We start from the raw sequence: 17,847 nt of genomic DNA on the forward strand, positions 1-17,847 counted from the left end.
CCCGAATCCTTGATGAGCATATCCTGAGCATCGAGGCTCGCCTTCGGCCGGCTCACCGGATGCTGCGCCGGCTTCAACGTGTCGGCGCCCAGGCGATTGTTGCCTTGTTGCCAGACATGCAAGCTCCGCGCACCCCCAGTCGGACTGTCGACTGGCTGGAGGTCGCGGCTGGTCATCTTGAGGCCTGGAAAGGTTCCTCGGCCCGAGCTGGAGCGCGCCGGGCCTTGGAGTTCGTCAAGGCTTGGTATCCGGGGCTGGACCTAGACCGGCTGGCCACACTCTGGTCAGAGGCCCAGCCGGAGCTGGCAGCCGCGGAAGACGCCCTCGTCAAGCGTGCCGCGGCGATCGCCGAGTACACCGACACCAGCATCTTCGTCCCCAAGCGGGCTGAAGACGGCGAGGAGGTACCGCCGGAGTGGGTTGGGATGAACCCAGACTACGGCGAGGACTCGGCGGAGGTGATCGGCTCCAGCGTCGAGGAGGAAGGCGAGGCGGAGGACGGAGGCGAGACGGAAGTACCAGAAGACGGAGCGGACGGCCAGCCTCAGCTCGACCGTGCCTCCAGCAACGAGCCGCGTGCGACCAAGTCGACTGCCGCCGGAGGCGATCAAGCCGAGACTGCCCAGCCGGCCGCCCCAACGCCCAACGCTGTCGTCTCCTCCGACCCTCCGAATCCGTTTGCCGCTTCCTAAGCTGCCATCTTTATTTTATCTGCTTTAGTAGTCTTTGAAGAACTTGTTAATTCGCACAATTCCACCCGCGGGGTGTATTTTGAACTTCTGCTCGAAGATTCGGCCAAGGGCCTATGTTATGTAAATATTTATCCGAATTCTATCTTTTCTTGCTCATTGCTCTTTTGGCTTTTTTCTTTGCCGCCTTCTCTTAATTGCCGTCTTGCCAGTCGGACAGCCGCTCTGCGGACTGCCGTTGAATCAAATGCTTGGCTACTTTGGAAAGGCAAGTACTTAGCCATTTTAGAGTTTTTGAGCAAGTTGAATAGAAGGCGGTGAGCCGACTGCTTAATAGTCGGTTTGCGAAAAGAAAAAAGGAAGGCTGGAAGTCGGCTTAAGCTATGTTTTATGCTTTGAATCCTTAGCCATTTTTCATGCGAACGCCCATTCTACCTTACTCCTACCCATCGTACAGTCGCTCTGCGAGCTGCGGCTTCTGACAAGAGATGGCTTAGGCGCCACACACTACTTGTCCGGCTGCAGGAAGCATTTCATAGTGCAAGGCGGCAAGTCCCCGGGCCGACCTGTCGAGCCCGGTGCCAAGCGGCATAACAAAGAGTAACATACTCGTAGGCATCATTTTTATCATATAGACAAAAGAGGGCAGTCCCCGAACTCGTCTCGGGGGGCCCGAAGTCTTGGTACTTTAATACAAAAGGTAACGTGATACATACTGCATCAGCTGTAAAATCTTCGAAGGAGATTTGCATTCCATGGCCGCTCTGTCTCTTTGCCGGAGTCGTCCCTCTTGCGTGCTCGGGGCTTCTGAGCGTCAATCAGGTAGTAGGAGTCGTTGTCCAGCACTTTGCTGATGATGAAAGGGCCTTCCCAAGGCGCCGACAGCTTGTGCTGGCCGGCTGTTCGCTGGATCAGTCGGAGCACAAGGTCGCCCTCTTGGAAAGATCTCGGCCTGACCTTCCTGTTATAGTATCTGCGCAGGCTCTGCTGGTAGATGCTGGACCGGCTGAGTGCCAACAGCCGGCCCTCTTCCAGCAGGTCGACGCCGTCTTGTCGTGCTTCTTCTGCTTCTTCCTCAGTGTACATGGTGACTCGCGGGGAATCGAACTCTATGTCCGTTGGGATGACGGCTTCAGCACCGTAGACGAGGAAGAAGGGCATGAAGCCGGTTGACTTGTTTGGAGTCGTGCGCAGACTCCAAAGGACGGCTGGCAACTTGTCGAGCCAGCAGCCAGCCGAGCGCTCCAGAGGCTCGATCAGTCGGGGCTTGATACCGGATAGGATGAGGTTGTTTTACCCGCTCCACCTGGCCGTTTGACTGTGGATGGGCGACGGATGCTAGGTCCAGTCGGATGCCCAATGTCGCACAGAAACGGGCCAAGGCGCCTTTGGCAAAATTTGTGCCATTGTCGGTGATGATGTTGTGTGGTATGCCGTACCGAATTGTGATGTCGGAGATGAAAGTCACGGCAGTCGGACCGTTCAGTTTCTTGATTGGCTTCGCTTCTATCAACTTGGTGAACTTGTCCACTGCGACAAGTAAGTGAGTTAAGCCACCTCGTGCCGTCTTGAATGGTCCCATCATGTCTAGACCCCAAACTGTGAAAGGCCAGGCAATGGGGATGGTCTTGAGTGCAGAAGCCGGCTGATGCGGCTTGGAGCGAAACTTCTGGCACCCTTTGCATTTTCGGACCAATTCCTTGGCCTCTTCTAAGGCTGTTGGCCAAAAGAAACCGTGTCGGAAAGCTTTGGCGAAGAGTGCTCTTGAAGCCGCATGGTGGCCGCACTCGCCTTGATGGATGTCTTTGAGAATTGCTTGGCCTTGCTCTGGCTCTACGCAGCGCTGGTAGACACCAGTGACGCTGCGCCTGACCAGCTCTCTGTTGACTATGGTGTAGGCTGCCGCTTGGCGTTGTACTTGCCGAGCTAAAGTCTCATCAGTCGGCAGATCTTTGCTCACCAGAAATTTGAGGATGGGCTGGGCCCATGAGGGTGCTGCTATTTCTTCGACTGCCAGAACTGCGACTTGGACGAGGGCGGTTGGGCTGGGAGGCGGCGGGTTGGAGTCAACAACCGCTTGCTGGGTTAATGAAGTCCCCGGGCCGACTGGCGCGGCTCTTAGGCCGAGTTCTGGAGTCTTCGAGCCCGCCGCCGCAGTCCCCGGGCCGGGTTCTGCAGTCCCTGGGCCGGCCTCGACTGTGGCGGCTTTGGAGCCATCTGCCAAAATCCCCGTACCGTCTGCCGGGGCTCTGGAGTCGGATCCGACTTCTTCGGGAGGAGCCGGCACGAAGATGGAGTCTAATTCTGGTGAAGGCTTGACAGACGGCTTGAGGAGGCGTTGAAGGGCGACGCCGGATGGTATTGCTTGGTGGGTAGAGCCGATTCGTGCCAAGGCGTCTGCTTGGTCGTTGTCGTTTCTTGGCACATGGAGGAACTCGCACCCCTCGAAATACCCACTGAGTTACTACACGAGGAAACGGTAACTCGCCATATTTGCATCTTTGGCGTCCCAGTCGCCAGACGACTGCTGGACCACTAAGTCCGAGTCGCCATAACACAGGATCTGGCGAATGCCGAGTTCTTTGGCAAGCCGGAGCCCGTGAATGAGCGCCTCGTACTCGGCGACGTTGTTGGAAGCGGCAAAATGGATTTGCAGTGCGTATTTGAGCTTGTCGCCTTTAGGAGAAGTGAGGACAACGTCGGCTCCCAAGCCGGTGCGCATCTTGGAGCCGTCGAAATGCATCCGCCAATGGGTGGAGTCGGGCGCTGGAGGTAGGTACTGGGTCTCGGCCCAGTCGACGAGAAAGTCGGCCAGTGCTTGTGACTTGATGGCGGTGCGGGGCTGGTAGTGGATGGTGTAGGGAGCCACTCTATGGCCCACTTGGCCACTCGGCCAGAAGCATCTCGGCTTCCGATGATCTCGGCAAGTGGGGCCGTGCAAACCACAGTGATTGGATGCTCTTGAAAGTAAGGCTTCAATTTCTTGGCGGCAAAGTGCACGCCATAGCACATCTTCTGGTAGTGGGGGTAGTTCTGCTTGGAGGCCGACAGTACTTCGCTCAGGTAATATACCGGTCTCTGGACAGGTAGTGCCTTGCCTTCCTCCTTGCGTTCCACTACAATGACCGTGCTGACTACCCGGCTGGTGGCGGCGATGTACAGGAGCATAGGTTCCTTAGGAGTCGGAGCCGCCAGAACGGGTGGAGTAGTCAGCATCTTCTTCAACTGGAGAAAAGCTTCGTCCGCCTTGTGGTTCCACTCGAAAAAAGTGGTCTTCTTCATGAGCTGGTATAAGGGGAGAGCTTTCTCGCCCAGCCGACTGACGAATCGGCTGATGGACACCAAGCAGCCGGTGAACTTTTGCACGTCCAGCAGTCGGCTGGGTACCTTCATCCTCTCAATGGCCTTGATCTTTACGGGGTTGCATTCTATGCCGCGTTTAGAGACCAGGAAGCCAAGGAGTTGGCCGGTTGGTACTCTGAAGACGCACTTCTCGGGATTGAGCTTGATCTGGAATCGGCGCAGGTTCTCAAAGGTCTCCTTGAGGTTTTCCAGCAGTGTTCCACGCTTTTCCGTCTTCACCACCACATCGTCCACGTAGATGTGGGCGTTTCTCCCGAGTTGCTTGAGGAGGCACTTCTGCATGCAACGCTGAAAGGTGGCGCCGGCATTCCTCAAGCCGAACGTCATGGTGAGGTAGCAGAAGGCTCCAAACGGCATGATGAAGGCGGTCTTCAGTCTGTCAGCCGGGTTCAGCTTGATCTGGTGATATCCTGAATATGCATCCAAAAAGCTCAACAGCTCGCATCTGGCAGTGGAGTCTATCACCTGATCAATTCTTGGTAGAGCAAACGGGTCCTTGGGGCAGGCCTTGTTGAGGCTTGTGTAGTCAATACACATTCGCCACTGCTTGTTCTTCTTCAGTACCAGGACCGGATTGGCTAGCCACTCTGGAAAGAACACTTCCATAATGAAGCCGGCTGCTAGGAGTCGGGCTATCTCTTCTCCGACAACTCTTCTCTTTTCTTCTGATAGACGGCGCAAGGGCTGCCTGACCGGCTTTGCATCAGATCGGACATGTAACTTGTGCTCGGCGAATTCCGTCGGTACACCTGACATGTCTTTGGGGGACCATCCGAAGATGTCCCGATTCTCACGGAAGAAATCGACGAGCTCGCCTTCCTATTTGCTGTCGAGGTTTGCGCCTACGACAGCGTACCTCTCTGGGTGCTCCGGATCCAAGGGTATCTGCTTTGTCTCCTTGGCCGGCTTGAACGAACCCTCAGCCTCCGACTCCTTTGGGTTAGGCGACACCTCTAGCTGCTTGCCGGCCATCGCCACAACCCGGTCAAGGAGCCGCTTCTCGGCCGCGATCACCAGGGACTCGGCCAGCCGACTACTCTCAGCCGCACAGGCAGACGACTTCCGGTACTCGCCGGCTACGGTCAGAATCCCCCTGAAACTGGGCATCTTCATTTTGAGGTAGGCGTAGTGGGGGACCGCCATGAACTTGGCCAGGGTGGGTCGGCCAAGTAGTGCATGCTATGGGCTCTCGAGGTCCACCACCTCAAACCAAACTAACTCTCGGCGGAAGTGATCTTTGTCTCCAAAGAGGACGTCCATCAGGATCTTGCCGATTGGTGAGCAGGAAAGCCCAGGAACAATATCGTGGAACACAGTCCGGCTGCTCTGAAGCTGTCTTTGCTTAACTCCTAATTTCTCCATGGTGTCCTTGTACAGGATGTTGATGATGCTGCCTCCGTCTATCAGAACTCGCGAGAAACGAGCAGCTCGTCTATCCGTGGCAAAGGTGGCATCCAAGACCAAGGCATAAGAGCCCGGACTCGGCATCACCTCTGGGTGATCAGCCCTGCTCCAGCTAATAGGCTTCTCGGACCAATGCATGAACTCTGGCGTCTCTGATGCTACTGCATTCACCTCTTGTTGCTGTAACCGCCTGCTGCGTCGATCATCAGCCATGCTGGTAAATATCACGTAGGCTCCGTGCTCTTCGGGATACTCGTCTTGTACTGCACCGACTGGCCTGACAGCCGGCTGCTGGGGCGGAGGCGAAGGTGGATGCCCAGCAGGCGGGGGAGGTAGGAGGCCATCTCCTTTGGCGATCCTGGTGAGCCAGTGGCACTTCCGGGTGGTGTGATTCGACGGCTTTGCGCCGCTATGGAACTTGCAAGGACCATCCAGAGTCTGCTCGTATGAGAAAGTCGGCAACTAGTTGGGCTTGCCACCTTTCTGTCGCTTGGGTGGAGGCTGCCCATCCGGCTGCTGGGCTTCAACTGTCGCGACCTGCCGGCTGCTGGAAGCCAGCTACGGGGCCTTGCGCTTGTGGTCGTTCTGCTGTTGCCGCCGACTGGCGTCTCCTACCGGAGTTCTTGGAGCCTGAGGGGCCACTTTGCCAGTTGCGCTAACTTGAATCTCCGCCTTCATGGAGGAGCCGGCTGTGGCATACTTGTCTGCTATGATCAGCAACTCGTCGAGGGTTTCTGACTCGTCGCAGAGGAGCTTGTGCTTGAGGAGGGTGCCTTCTCTGCACCCGGCGGTGAAGTACTTGATAGCCTGCACCTCGTGCAGGCCCTCGCAGGAGTTCCGAAGCTCGGCCTAACGCGTGAGGTAGTCGCGAGTCGACTCGTTGGGATCTTGCATGCACAAGGAAAGCTGACGAGGCTTGGGAGGACGCTTGTACGTGCTGGTGAAGTTGCGGACGAATACTTCGATGAAGTCGACTCAGCTGTTGATGCTGCGGGGCTTCAGGCTGTTCAGCCATGTCCGGGTCGTGCCCTGGAGCATGAGCGGAACGTATTTTACGGCGACACGCTTGTTGCAGTTCGCTATGTTGACAGCTGTGGAGTAGTCGACCAGCCAGTCCTCCGGCTTCACGGAGCCGGTGTACTTGGGCGTGTCTCTTGAGAGCGTGAACCCTTTGGGAAAGGGCTCGTCTCGAATGCGGGGCCCGAAACAAGGCAGACCCAACTCGTCTTCTTCTTCCAGCGCCAGGGATCGGTGAAGTCGGTCGATCCGGTGGCGGGCGTCGTTTTCCCCGACTCCCTCTCGGCGGCCAAGGCAGTCGCCAAGAGTCGGATGATCAACAGGCGATGGGGAGACTCGCCTTTCCTTGCGAGGAGGAGGAAGCGGACAGTCGTCCCGTCGTTCTTCTGCTCTCGGGCGGCCGTCTTGGTCGCGCTCTATGGTAATGTGAGTCCGACTGTGGCTGACAGTCGGATCTTTGTCTTTCCTTCCTCGGGCGCCGCCAGTCGGCGTCCGAGACGTCGCGCCTTGATCTCGGCGAAGGTCGTCGTTTTGCCGCTGCGGCGCCTTCGTGTGGCAGTTGGCCCCGTTCTGTGCGGCAGCCGCGTCGAGGAGCCACTGGACTCGCTCCATCATCAGGCGGCGCTCTTCGCCCTCGAAGTTGTCCAGCTCGTCCGCCGCCGCCTGGGCGGCTCGAATGTTCTCCGCAGGCGTAGCGTACACAGGGCGACTTGCCCCGAACAGGTTGGCGATGGCCACGCCGCGCTGCTGGACCGCGCCAAGGCGGCTGGGCCCAGCTGAGGCTGGCGAGCCACCAACAGCGCGATCTATCTCACGCTGGTAGGCTTCTGACAAGCGTCTCATGCTAGCCAGCTTCTTCGCGCCTTCGACGAGTTGAAGGCGGCGCGCCTCCAACGTCTCCGCGTCAGCGTCTTCCGGAATGGGCACAGTCAGGTCTTGTAGTGCCGCGCCAAGTGGGTCATGCGCTCCTCCGCCGGGAGGCTCGTCATGACTGATGACGAGCACCTCGGTGACGGTGCTTCCGTCGCTCTCCGCGCGAGGGAGAGGTTCGTCGTAGACCACCACGTTGGTGGGGAACGCGTCGAGCGACGCGGTGTCGGAGTCGACCAGCATCGGGTCGGTGGAACCTACAGACTTCAAGTCCACGGCAGGCTCGCCGGCGACGTGGAGTTGGTCGAGGAGGCCCGCGAGGAGGCTCTCGGGGCCACCCGCGCCTGCGTTGGATGCAGGTTCGTCGGAGAGGCGAACCTCACCGACAAGTTCAGCGAGGCAGCTGGATGCGCAGGCGATCTCAACGCCGTGCAGCGCGTCAGCGCAAACTCCGTCTGGCGTGCCTGGCTGGCTGCGCTCGCCAGGGAGGGAAAGGGTTCTCGTCCAGAGCAGGTCTCCGGACGACGGTGCACCAGGCCCCACGGTGGGCGCCAAATGTCGGGGGTTGGGTGCGACATATGCCAAAGGATGGCTTATCATGGTGGGGGCGAGTAGAACGTTGCTGGTGCCTGGAAACGAGATGAGGCGAAGACATGCACGCCGGCGAATCTTACCCAGCTTCAGGGCTCTCCGGGGAGATAATACCCTTACTGCTACTCTACGGGGTCTCCGCATGATCACTATGGCGAAGTGTTTACACGGTTGCTCCTTGAGCTGTTTCCTGGAGGTAGGAGAAGGCAAGGCTAACTCCCTCCTTCCTATATCATCTGGTCTAGTGCTAATGGATTCCAACCCTTTGCATGGGTGCCCTGGGGGGTTTATATAGGCCTACCCCCCAGGGGTACAATGGTAATCCGGCTGGGCGCGGGCCCAGCCATCAGTGCCTCCGGCCTCCATCTTCTCTGCCGACTGCTGGGGCCCGCCGACTGGTGGGCCCTGCCGACTAGCTCGATACGGAGCCGACAGGCCGCGTCCGCCGCGGACGGGTCTTGTCGGCTGCTGATTACTGTAGGCGTGCTTCTAATGACGCGGGATTGGTCATGGAGTCGTGGCAACAACCCTGCCGCTTGGCGGGCGATCACTATTGCCACTCTCCGTCACATCTGGTTAATTGCGCGTGGGCCCCGAGGGAGGGGCTGGCCGACTTTCCGGGGCCGACTCCCAACGGGTTCGACTGGTGGCGCACTTGCCGTCTTCTGGGGTCCCGCTGGCTGGTGGGACCCGCCGCCCCAGGGTCGTACAGACAAGCCGTCGTGAGCGCAGGATTCGGTCCACTGGTGCTGATGTCAGGGTCGGCATGGCAACAGTGCCACGCCCCACGGAGATCCCCACGGGTACGGCGTACTGTGGCCATGCCTGCCTCTGAAAAGGGATGGGAGCACACTTCACTGTAACCACTCCCCTGTCATGTCCCTCTTGATGAGGACATGTAGTTTGTTGGAGTCGCGGGCCGACTCCCCAAGGTCGGCTTCTCGGGAAGTCATCAGTCAGAAGTCGGCTTATCCTGAAGTCGTTCTTGGGACTCGGCCGCAAGTGGCTAGTCGGTTGTCTTGCCGCCGACTTCTCAGAAGGCGGCTCTTTGTCCTGGGGCCTTGAGGGGCGCAGCCTGCCCCGATGTTTTGAAAGGTTCTGGAACTCGGGTTAGCCTATCCGTGACCCATTACTCCCCATTACTCCGACACACATGCACTTTCACATCTCAAGAGTGAATGCCTGCTACTGCAGTCGGCTCAAGGAAACATCTTGGAAAACACTACGCTCCGTCCAGTTTCACAGACAAAGCAGAGATGAATCAAAATACAACACCGCGATATAAGTGCAAGATGTCAGCGTTCGCGCATACCACACCAAGATGTCCAGCGTTAACTAAATCTCGACAGATGGCGTTGCAATACCAAAACGCATGAAATTACAATGTACAGCACAAGGTCAGTTCTGCCTGATGGTTACAATCAACACCCAGGCACCAGATAAGCTCCTACAGAACAAATGAACCGTCTTGTTTCAGAATTTCTGGAAGACTGGAATGTACTCTCACCGGTTCCTCGTGTTAAGTGTTCATTAGGAGCCAGATGTCGAAACATGTGTGCGACAAGTTAACCAACTGCATCATTGGGATTCCCTTGAAAAAGAAAATCAGTGCCAGGCACCAGTTTCAGTGCAGGTTATTAATGAAATGATTAACAGCTCTCCCAGTGAGCAGACACGGTAGTAATATACCTGGCCACATGTGAGATGTTGATGACAAGCTCTAAATAGTCCTAGTTTCTACCAGATTCACATCCTCATCAATAAATAGTAGCACAGCCGTCATGACAAGCCTGAAAAGACGTATCATATATATTAACAATTATATTTGGCAACAAGCATCCCTAGCGTGCAAGTGGCAGAAAACTAAGCTTGAACAAATGCTGAATTAAGTATAGCACAAACCCAGGATTATATGCATAGCACAACTGGTAAGTGGTAACAAGGAGAAGAGGATCATGAAGGAAACCTCTATAATACTAATATATTTCTACTATTTTTTCATTATTGCTGGGCTGAAAACATGTGGACGTAAACCTAGAGGTGGGGAGCCGAGCAGGATCCATGATTGCAGGCTGAGGTGCTCCCCGCCACGTCGCTTCATGCAGCAGACAAGTACCGTCTGAGCCAAATCAAACCTCCTGGTGTTTCATGGCCTCAACTTGTCTGATGCCGACTCCAGTTCTAGCAGGAATAGCAGCAGGAAGGACAGGATCAATGGCGGGGCTCATCAGCAGAACAAAAGCACCCAGGAAGTGTGTGAGAATGACAACCCTGCAGTTGCACAATATCTGGCAGAGAAGTTCCAGAACAGACTCCCGGACAGTCCGCGATCTTGTGAGCTTAGTGCAAGCTCAATCCCCATGTATTTTTTTCTTTGTGAAACTAGGTAGTCGAAAGATAGGATGAGAAGATATCAATCTCATCTAGGTTTAAGTGGTTTCGAAGGATTAAATGGTCTTAGTGGAGCTTTAGCTCTTTTCTGGCATGAATTTATGCCAAGACAATGTGAAGGCTATGGATGTACGGTATATTGATCCTTACTCCTTGGAGGCTCACCCGCATCTACGGCGAGTCCCAGACGGAGGACCGACATCGCATGTGGTCACTTCTCAGTCATCTTCACCACTAAGCGGACATGCCGTGAGCAGTGATTGCAGATTTCAACGAGGCCATGTGGGGCTTCAAACATTTCTCCAAGACTCCTCGCTCGGCAGGTCAGATGATTAACTTTCGTGATGTTTTGGAGTTATGTGGTCTCGGTGGTCTTGGTTTTTCAGGTCTGCCATACACTTATGATAACCAGCGATCCAGCCGAGCAAACGTCAAAGTTCGGCTCGACCAGGCAGTGGCAAACAACCAATGGCATGACTTGTCTTGGAGGCAGGTGTTAAGCACCTGGTTGCTCCTTTGTCAGACCATGCACCGATCCTCCTAAGGTGCTTGGCCAAGTTACAACAGGAGAATGTGGGTAAGAGGTGCCGCCGCTATGAAGTTGCTTGGAAGCGTGACCCAGCGCTGCCCGAGGTGATCATGCAAGCCTGGTCAGCGGCCGGTGCCATGGGCAACCTTGGTGACGTGGCGGCGGCGCTAGGCGAGCTCATGCACGCATTGCATGGGTGAAGGAAAAAGAAATTCATAAATCCCATACTCGTCTTGAGGAACTAATGGCTATGAACGCAGATCAGAGGACTATTCGGGAAGCTACAGATCCGGCACTGTGTGCAGATCAAGTAGGTGGTGTCGCGTGCGCGGAAACAGGATAAAATCCCTTGATGATAGTGGCGTGGTGCAGCAGGACAGCGCCATCATGGCTAATATGGAGACAGATTACTTCATAAATTTGTTTACTGCTGATCCAGCGCTGTGTGTAATTGACCTTATCAATGCGTGTTACTGACAATATGAATGAAGGTCTGTGTGCAGAGCTTTCTGATAAGGAGATTGCTGACGCAATTTTCCAGATAGGCCCGCTCAAAGCCCCTGGACCAGATGGATTTCCGGCGGGATGTTTCAGAGAAACTGGGCAATAATGAAGGACCAAGCAATTGCTGGTGTTAAGCAATTTTTCCGGTCAGGAGTTGTGCCTGAAAGGGTGAATAACAATGCCATTGTCCTCATCCCAAAAGTTGATAATCCGGTAAAACTCACTGATTTCAGTCATTTATAAGGTGGTGTCGAAGTGCTTAGTTAACAGGTTGAGGTCAATTCTTGATGAGATCATATCGGCAGTACAAAGTGTTCTTGTGCTAGGAAGAACGATAACAGATAATGTGTTGGTTGCGTTTGACTGCATACATCATATCCAGCAGGAGAAGGATCCAGCAGAGTTTCTGCGCCTATATGCTGTGGGCCACTCAAAGGCAAATGATCAGGTTAATTAGGTTTTCTTGAAGTGGACGATGCAAAAGTTGGGTTTCGTTGACCGATGGATGAACTGGATTATACTCCTACTTGTGTCACCTCGGTTAGATACACTGTCAAATTTAATGGCACCCTCTTGGATTCGTTCGCGCCGTCGCGTGGGCTACAGCAAGGTGACCCTCTCTCTCCGTTCTCGTTCCTGTTTATTGCTCATGGACTTTCTGCCTTGTTACAGGATGGTGAGTTAAAGGAAATTTTACTTCCCTGAAGGTATACCGGCGTGCTCTTGGTATCTCTCACTTCTTGTTCGCCAATGATACATTGCTCTTCTTTAAGGCAGAAGCACAACAAGCGGAGAAGGTCCATTCTATCATCATGGCTTATGAAGGCGCTGCTACTCAACTTACTGACCCAGCCAAATGCAGTATTGATGCGGAGCATCCTACGGTCATCCCCATGGACCTACCTTCGTCTCCCACGACACCACGTGGACCAATGACAAGAGCTCGAGCAAGGGCTATCGAATCCAAGATGAACTCGCTCCTCTCCGGACTACCACTTTCTACATGTGAGACATGGCTACTACCTCAAACGGAGACCCTATGTGTGATTAGGTACTTAGAGGGAAGCCACAGGGCAACTACATCCAACGGACAAGACGGCGAAGACACCCACTACAAGGACCTGGAGGAAAAGCTGCTGAAAGTTTACATCCACCGGACAAGGACGAGTTCTGGGAGCATTTCAAGAGCTCCGACGAGGAGTCAAGGAGTAGTTTCATCTTCGAGTAGTAGTTGTGTGAACTAGTAGTAGTCGTCGGAGTAGTAGTTTGATGGATGTAGTGGTTTGAACTAGTAGCCCTTCAAATTAGAATTATGTTTAATTGTGTTTTAATTAGAACTATGTTTAATTATGTTTGAAATGAAGTACTAGTTGAACAAACTATGTTTGAATTATGTTTGAAATGAAGTAGTATTTGAAGTTTCTAACTCTTACATCTCCAGTTTGCATCACCTATTGGAGTTGCACTTTTAGATCTCCGTTTTGCATCATCTGTTGGAGTTGGCCCTTTTATGGAGATGCAAAAAGCACTTTTTGGAGATGTAAATTTTAACATCTCCTGTTTTACATCTCCAAATTTGCATCTTCTATTGGAGATGCTCTTAGCAAGATGGTACGTAACTTCTAGTGGGGATCGTCAGAGGGGAAGCAAAAAACACACTAGCAGGCTTGGCCTAAAATCTAGAAGCATAAACTCAATGATGGTTTCGGATTCCGTGACTTCACAGTGTTCAACCAAGCACTGCTAGCTCGCAAGCTTGGAGACTTCTAACCAAACCCGAGAGTCTGTGCGCAGGTTTTAAAAGCTCGATATTATCCAAAGGGGCAGCTGGCGGATACTGTCTTTTCAGTAATGCATCGGTCACATGGCAAGCGATCCAGTATGGATTGGAGCTGCTGAAAATGGGGCTGATTTGGCGGGTGGGCAGCAGAGCGCAAATCCACATCTAGAGGGATCGGGTGGCTGCCACGCGAGCCGTCGGGCGAGCTCCTCAGGCCCCAAGGGACATGCTGGCTAGGACGCGGCGGCTAAGACACGACGCAGACCTGCTGGATGCCAATGGCGCCTGGCGGGTGGATGTTCTTCCACTTCCTCTCGGTCGACGTCGACGCTATCATCCGCATCAATACCTCTCCACGTGTCCCCGGTGACGTCCTCGCCTTGGCCCCGAAGAAATCCGGTGTCTTCTCAATTCGTTCAACATAACACTTTTGCCATGGACGAGCATGAGCGTCCGTTGGCAAGTGCTTCGAGTAGGGCAACGGATGGTCATCGCGTTACCTGGAAGACCATATGGGGGTGCCCTACTCCCCCTAAGGTATGCGTATTTGCCTGGTGGCTGGTCTCAAATTCTCTTGCCACTTGGGCCAATAAATTCTCTCGCAATTTGGAATCTAATGATCTGCCCATGTGGAACGCGAGAATGGTTACCATGCTATGTGCAGATGCCCGCGGGCTAAGGACTGTGGTCGAGGATGTCCGCAAAAAGTGGCCGGAATGACTATTCGGCGTGTAGGATCAGTTGTCAGAAGCCAGCCGCATGGTACTGTTGATGGTCCTTTAGCACACCTGACATGCCCGGAATGAGATCACACATGATAAGCACCGCCTCCGACTGAAGCATCCCGACGGTTTCTCAACAGCTACATAAACTTGCTGTTGTGTCTCAAGCAGTTCCCTCAAGATGATCCGACCAAAGGCAAAATGGTTCTCCGGGTGGACAGCGAACGACTCGGTTCGAAACCTCACACGCAGCCTGGGAGCTAATACAGGAGAGGACTTGCGCTGGGTGCGGCTGCCGGATGGATGGGCCAAACTCAACACGGACGGCAGCTATTTCGCCACTGACGGCTCCGCTGGCTGTGGCATGGTCCTTCGTGACTCTGCCGGTGAGATTATCTACACGGCCTGTAGGCAGCTCTTCATATGTGATAATGCACTTGAAGCTGAATTAGAAGCGTGCAAGGAAGTACTAAGAAAAAGGACAGACCCAGTGCCTAAGGGTCCCACGCCAGATGGGGTCTCGGGAAGGATCACACGAGGCAAGCTCCGCTACACAGTGCAATGCAGAGAGACGACGTCGGACCCCGGACCTCTTGGCAAAAGTGGGGAGTACTTCACAACTGCAGAGGGCACTAGGGTAAGACAATATACAAGGGTTTTTTATAATGTCCTAGGTTGTGTGTGACTGACTTAGAAGTAGATAGAAGGATAAAGAAAGCGATAGGTGTTAATTGTGCGTTTCGCCACGCATAGCGCTTATCTAGCCTAAGTGCACGCCTAGGCGTGCTTAAGCGCACGACTAGCACAATTAAGCGCTAGACATTTTGTTGTCGCCTAGCACCTAGGCAAGCTTATGCGCTCGCCTAGGCGCGCTTTTTTTTCACTGGATAGAACCATGTTTTAAGACTAGCATATGAATGCATTTGCAGAAACAATTTACCCAATCATAAATATGATAAATTAAATTAAATAGTCTGAAAACCAAACCTGTAAATGGATATAATAAATAATGCGAAGTAGAAGGCAAGCTTGATCATCCTGTACTTCTTCTCTCCATGTAACTGTCGGAATATCTCAGTAACATCTATAAGATGTTTCCGATTCATATACCTGATAAAAAAACTATAATTATATTCCTTTAACTATCATGACACAGAACATGAAAGCACAGGATGAAAAGGTAAATGGAAGTAAAATATGCAGAATGAATGCCTTGCATAGGCAATTGTACTTAGATCACATTACAAAGGTATATGCAAACATCTATTTTGTTTTCTTAATAAAAAGTTATTACAGGAATTAGTGGTTACTACCCGCATATGCATTCTCATTTTTATATACAAGAAGCAGATTACCAGTATAGATTGGGTATCTTACAAAAGTACATTTACTCTTCTCAATAGAACAAGCTCCAATGCCAATAAAGCACTTTATTTCAGGTGTCAAGTCTCAACTGATCAACTGAGGAAAAAGAGATCCAAAATGACTGAGAAAAACAGATTTAAAAAAATTGAGGCATTACTGTCCCTCTACTTGGGACTTGTGTGTCTACCAATAGGTAAAAGATATTTAATGCAACTTCAATAATTTTCACGTTTGGAGTCACTTTGCACCATTCAGGTTCATCCTCTTAGATGGATTATTTATTAAGAGCTGTGCATAGTTAATAGCTGTTTCCTGCTGTACTGCTTGTATTGGACTTTGTTTCTATTTCCTTTATGCTAAAATTAGTTGTCTCCCTAGAAGACACTTATCTCTTTGATGTATAGCAACGACTTGTAAATGCCCAACAATATCAATTAAGCAGACCAACAACAGGGAGATGTTATTTCTGTGTTGTAATTACAAACAAGGCTCTGTGGGTCAGATTAGAAACATAAACTAGAGCAAGGTTAAGAAGTTTCTGCATTAATCCTAGGATAACTATATGCTTAGAGTCAGTGAAGGTTAGTGCAAGGCAAACAATGTCTAATGGTTCTTTCATAGTGCGGAATGGTAAAAAGGAAATGATTCATGTCAAGATTAAAGCACATATAGCAGGTACGTTGTAGAGTAGATGTTATCATATTATGACAACAACAAAAGAATGAATACAAGCCAGACACAACATTGTTACTAGGGCATATATGCATACCATTTCTTGTCTAAAAGCGTAAATGCCAGGCCAATATGTTAAACATGGAAGGTCATGAAGAACAATAAAACATGAATAGCCCGAAATGAGAGAGCAACTACAAATGATCAGCCTCCGGATCATTTAAAAAAGTTCTTTTTACAGAGCACTTCCATAATATGTTTCTATCCTTCACTATTTCATGAAGATGATAAATACTTTAGTAAACATTTAATTTCCAAAACTAATTATGTACACTGGAATTCCACAATGATAGAGGCATTACAGATTCCTCCCCAAATGAACAACTAATCTGAGATATAAAGTAATCCACATAAATAATAGCAATACAACAGGGGAATGACCAAACAAGCATGTATAATTTGAGAGGTAAACTTCAGGGATTAAAGGAAGAAGTACATACAGCTTCACATGGTAATATGTTACAGGAGCCATAACTAGAAACGGAAACCAATTCAGCGTCAAGAGGAAAGAAGCGCAGAGGACCCCTTGGAGTACGTATTCTATTATGACCACTGCGTTGATGCGAGATGATGAATCATATGGATTGATATAGTCAAACTCCAAATCAGATAAGCAGATAAGCTGATACAAAAACACAAAGAAAAATCAGTGGAATGAATCAATAAGAGAAAATAACTTAAATAGCTTATTTTGCAGTAAGCTAAACCATGACAACAATATCTACTTACAGCCTTACATTGTTATACAAAAGGATTTGTTCAAGTATAAAATATTATCAATCGTGGTGGTTTAAGCTTTGGGTGCTAAAGCTACAATAATGCATGTCCGGCCTATGATCCTGCTGGTTTCACAACAACCACAATATTTGGGATGTTACAAGCTGTGGAAGCACCGGGATGTTACCTAGTAGCTTGTGCTAACATTCCAACAGGAACAATAATCAGAAATACTTCATTCCATCTAACATGGAAGCAGATGAGCAAAACTGAGCAGCGCAGAAACTTTGGATGCATTTAACCAAATGTAGCGGAGCTTTCTATACAAAGATGATTTGTGAGTGTAAGTTAGACATGATCTAATTTGCTGAATCGCAGTCCAGCTGACCTACTACTGGCTATCTTCTTTCCACCTCGAGTTGACCAACTATACTGGTAATATTGGCAAGGAAGAACGACAAGAACTACACCGTTGACCAAATCCCTGCCCAAATTCTGTTCAGAATTCCACAAAGCTGACGAGCTGAAGCCCAATTTGGTGAGGAATCTCGCCAATTGTGCGGCAGATCTTGACCAAACTCGCGGCTCAAAGGCGAAAGTTTAAAGGGACGAGGAGCTGAGCTTGCCTGGTAGGCAGTGAGGCCGACGAGGGCCATCACAGAGGCGAAGGAGAAGAGCCAGAGGACGAGTTCGACAGACATGTCGGCCGCCGCCGCTGCACGGGACCGAGCGGGACCGCGTCCCTCCGCTCTTCGCTCCCGTGTTTGTGCTCCAATCAACCGGTCCAGATGGACAAGCGCCTAAGACCACTCTCGCCGGCTTCAATGGCGTGGTCGCCGCCGGGGATGGGAGGGACGGCGGTGAGTTCGTGGGTTTGGAGTTGAGAGGAGATGGGTCCTGGATGGGTTCGAGGAGGCGGTCGGGGCAGACTGAAGGTCTCGCGAATTTAGACGCAACAGCAAAAAAAATTCCAACAGCAATTTAAAAGACGAAAAATGGCTTTGAGAGTTTCATACATGTATACATATATAATCACTTTTATAAACACATGCACACACATCGTACGCCTATAGGCCATCGTAGTCGATAGAAACATCTCCTCCAATAACGAAGCCAACTGATATAATCTACGGGGTCATTGGTAATTTTTAAGATAATTTCGTTCATAGTCCA

At 51.7% G+C, this 17,847-nt stretch overlaps 1 protein-coding gene across 2 annotated transcripts; it reads right to left on the bottom strand.

Annotated features, from left to right (window-relative positions):
• Nucleotides 1–9,191: 9,191 nt before the first annotated feature.
• Nucleotides 9,192–17,617, bottom strand: LOC119300647 (protein cornichon homolog 1-like). 2 transcript variants are annotated; one of them, XM_037577550.1, is made up of 5 exons: nt 17,301–17,617; nt 16,398–16,579; nt 14,848–14,970; nt 9,624–9,724; nt 9,192–9,507 (listed from the first exon to the last, which is right to left on the bottom strand). In XM_037577550.1, the coding sequence occupies exons 1-4, from the start codon at nt 17,373–17,375 to the stop codon at nt 9,655–9,657; spliced, it is 450 nt and encodes a 149-aa protein (XP_037433447.1). In that variant the 5' UTR covers nt 17,376–17,617; the 3' UTR covers nt 9,192–9,507; nt 9,624–9,654. The 2 variants fall into 2 exon arrangements, with proteins under 2 accessions (XP_037433447.1, XP_037433446.1); XM_037577549.1 differs by having other exon boundaries at nt 9,192–9,525; nt 17,301–17,616.
• Between the last annotated feature and the right edge of the window lie 230 nt (nt 17,618–17,847).

Source organism: Triticum dicoccoides, chromosome 5A (assembly GCF_002162155.2).
Source record: "Triticum dicoccoides isolate Atlit2015 ecotype Zavitan chromosome 5A, WEW_v2.0, whole genome shotgun sequence".
In the NCBI taxonomy this organism is placed as follows: Eukaryota; Viridiplantae; Streptophyta; class Magnoliopsida; order Poales; family Poaceae; genus Triticum; species Triticum dicoccoides.

Coding starts and splice junctions, on each gene's coding strand:
- LOC119300647 (XM_037577550.1), bottom strand. CDS start 17,375: ATGTCTGTCGAACTCGTCCTCTGGCTCTTCTCCTTCGCCTCTGTGATG. Junction 16,580..17,300: donor TCGGCCTCACTGCCTACCAG/GCAAGCTCAGCT, acceptor TTTTTGTATCAG/CTTATCTGCTTATCTGATTT. Junction 9,725..14,847: donor TTTATTATATCCATTTACAG/GTTTGGTTTTCA, acceptor ACGTCTTTTCAG/GCTTGTCATGACGGCTGTGC.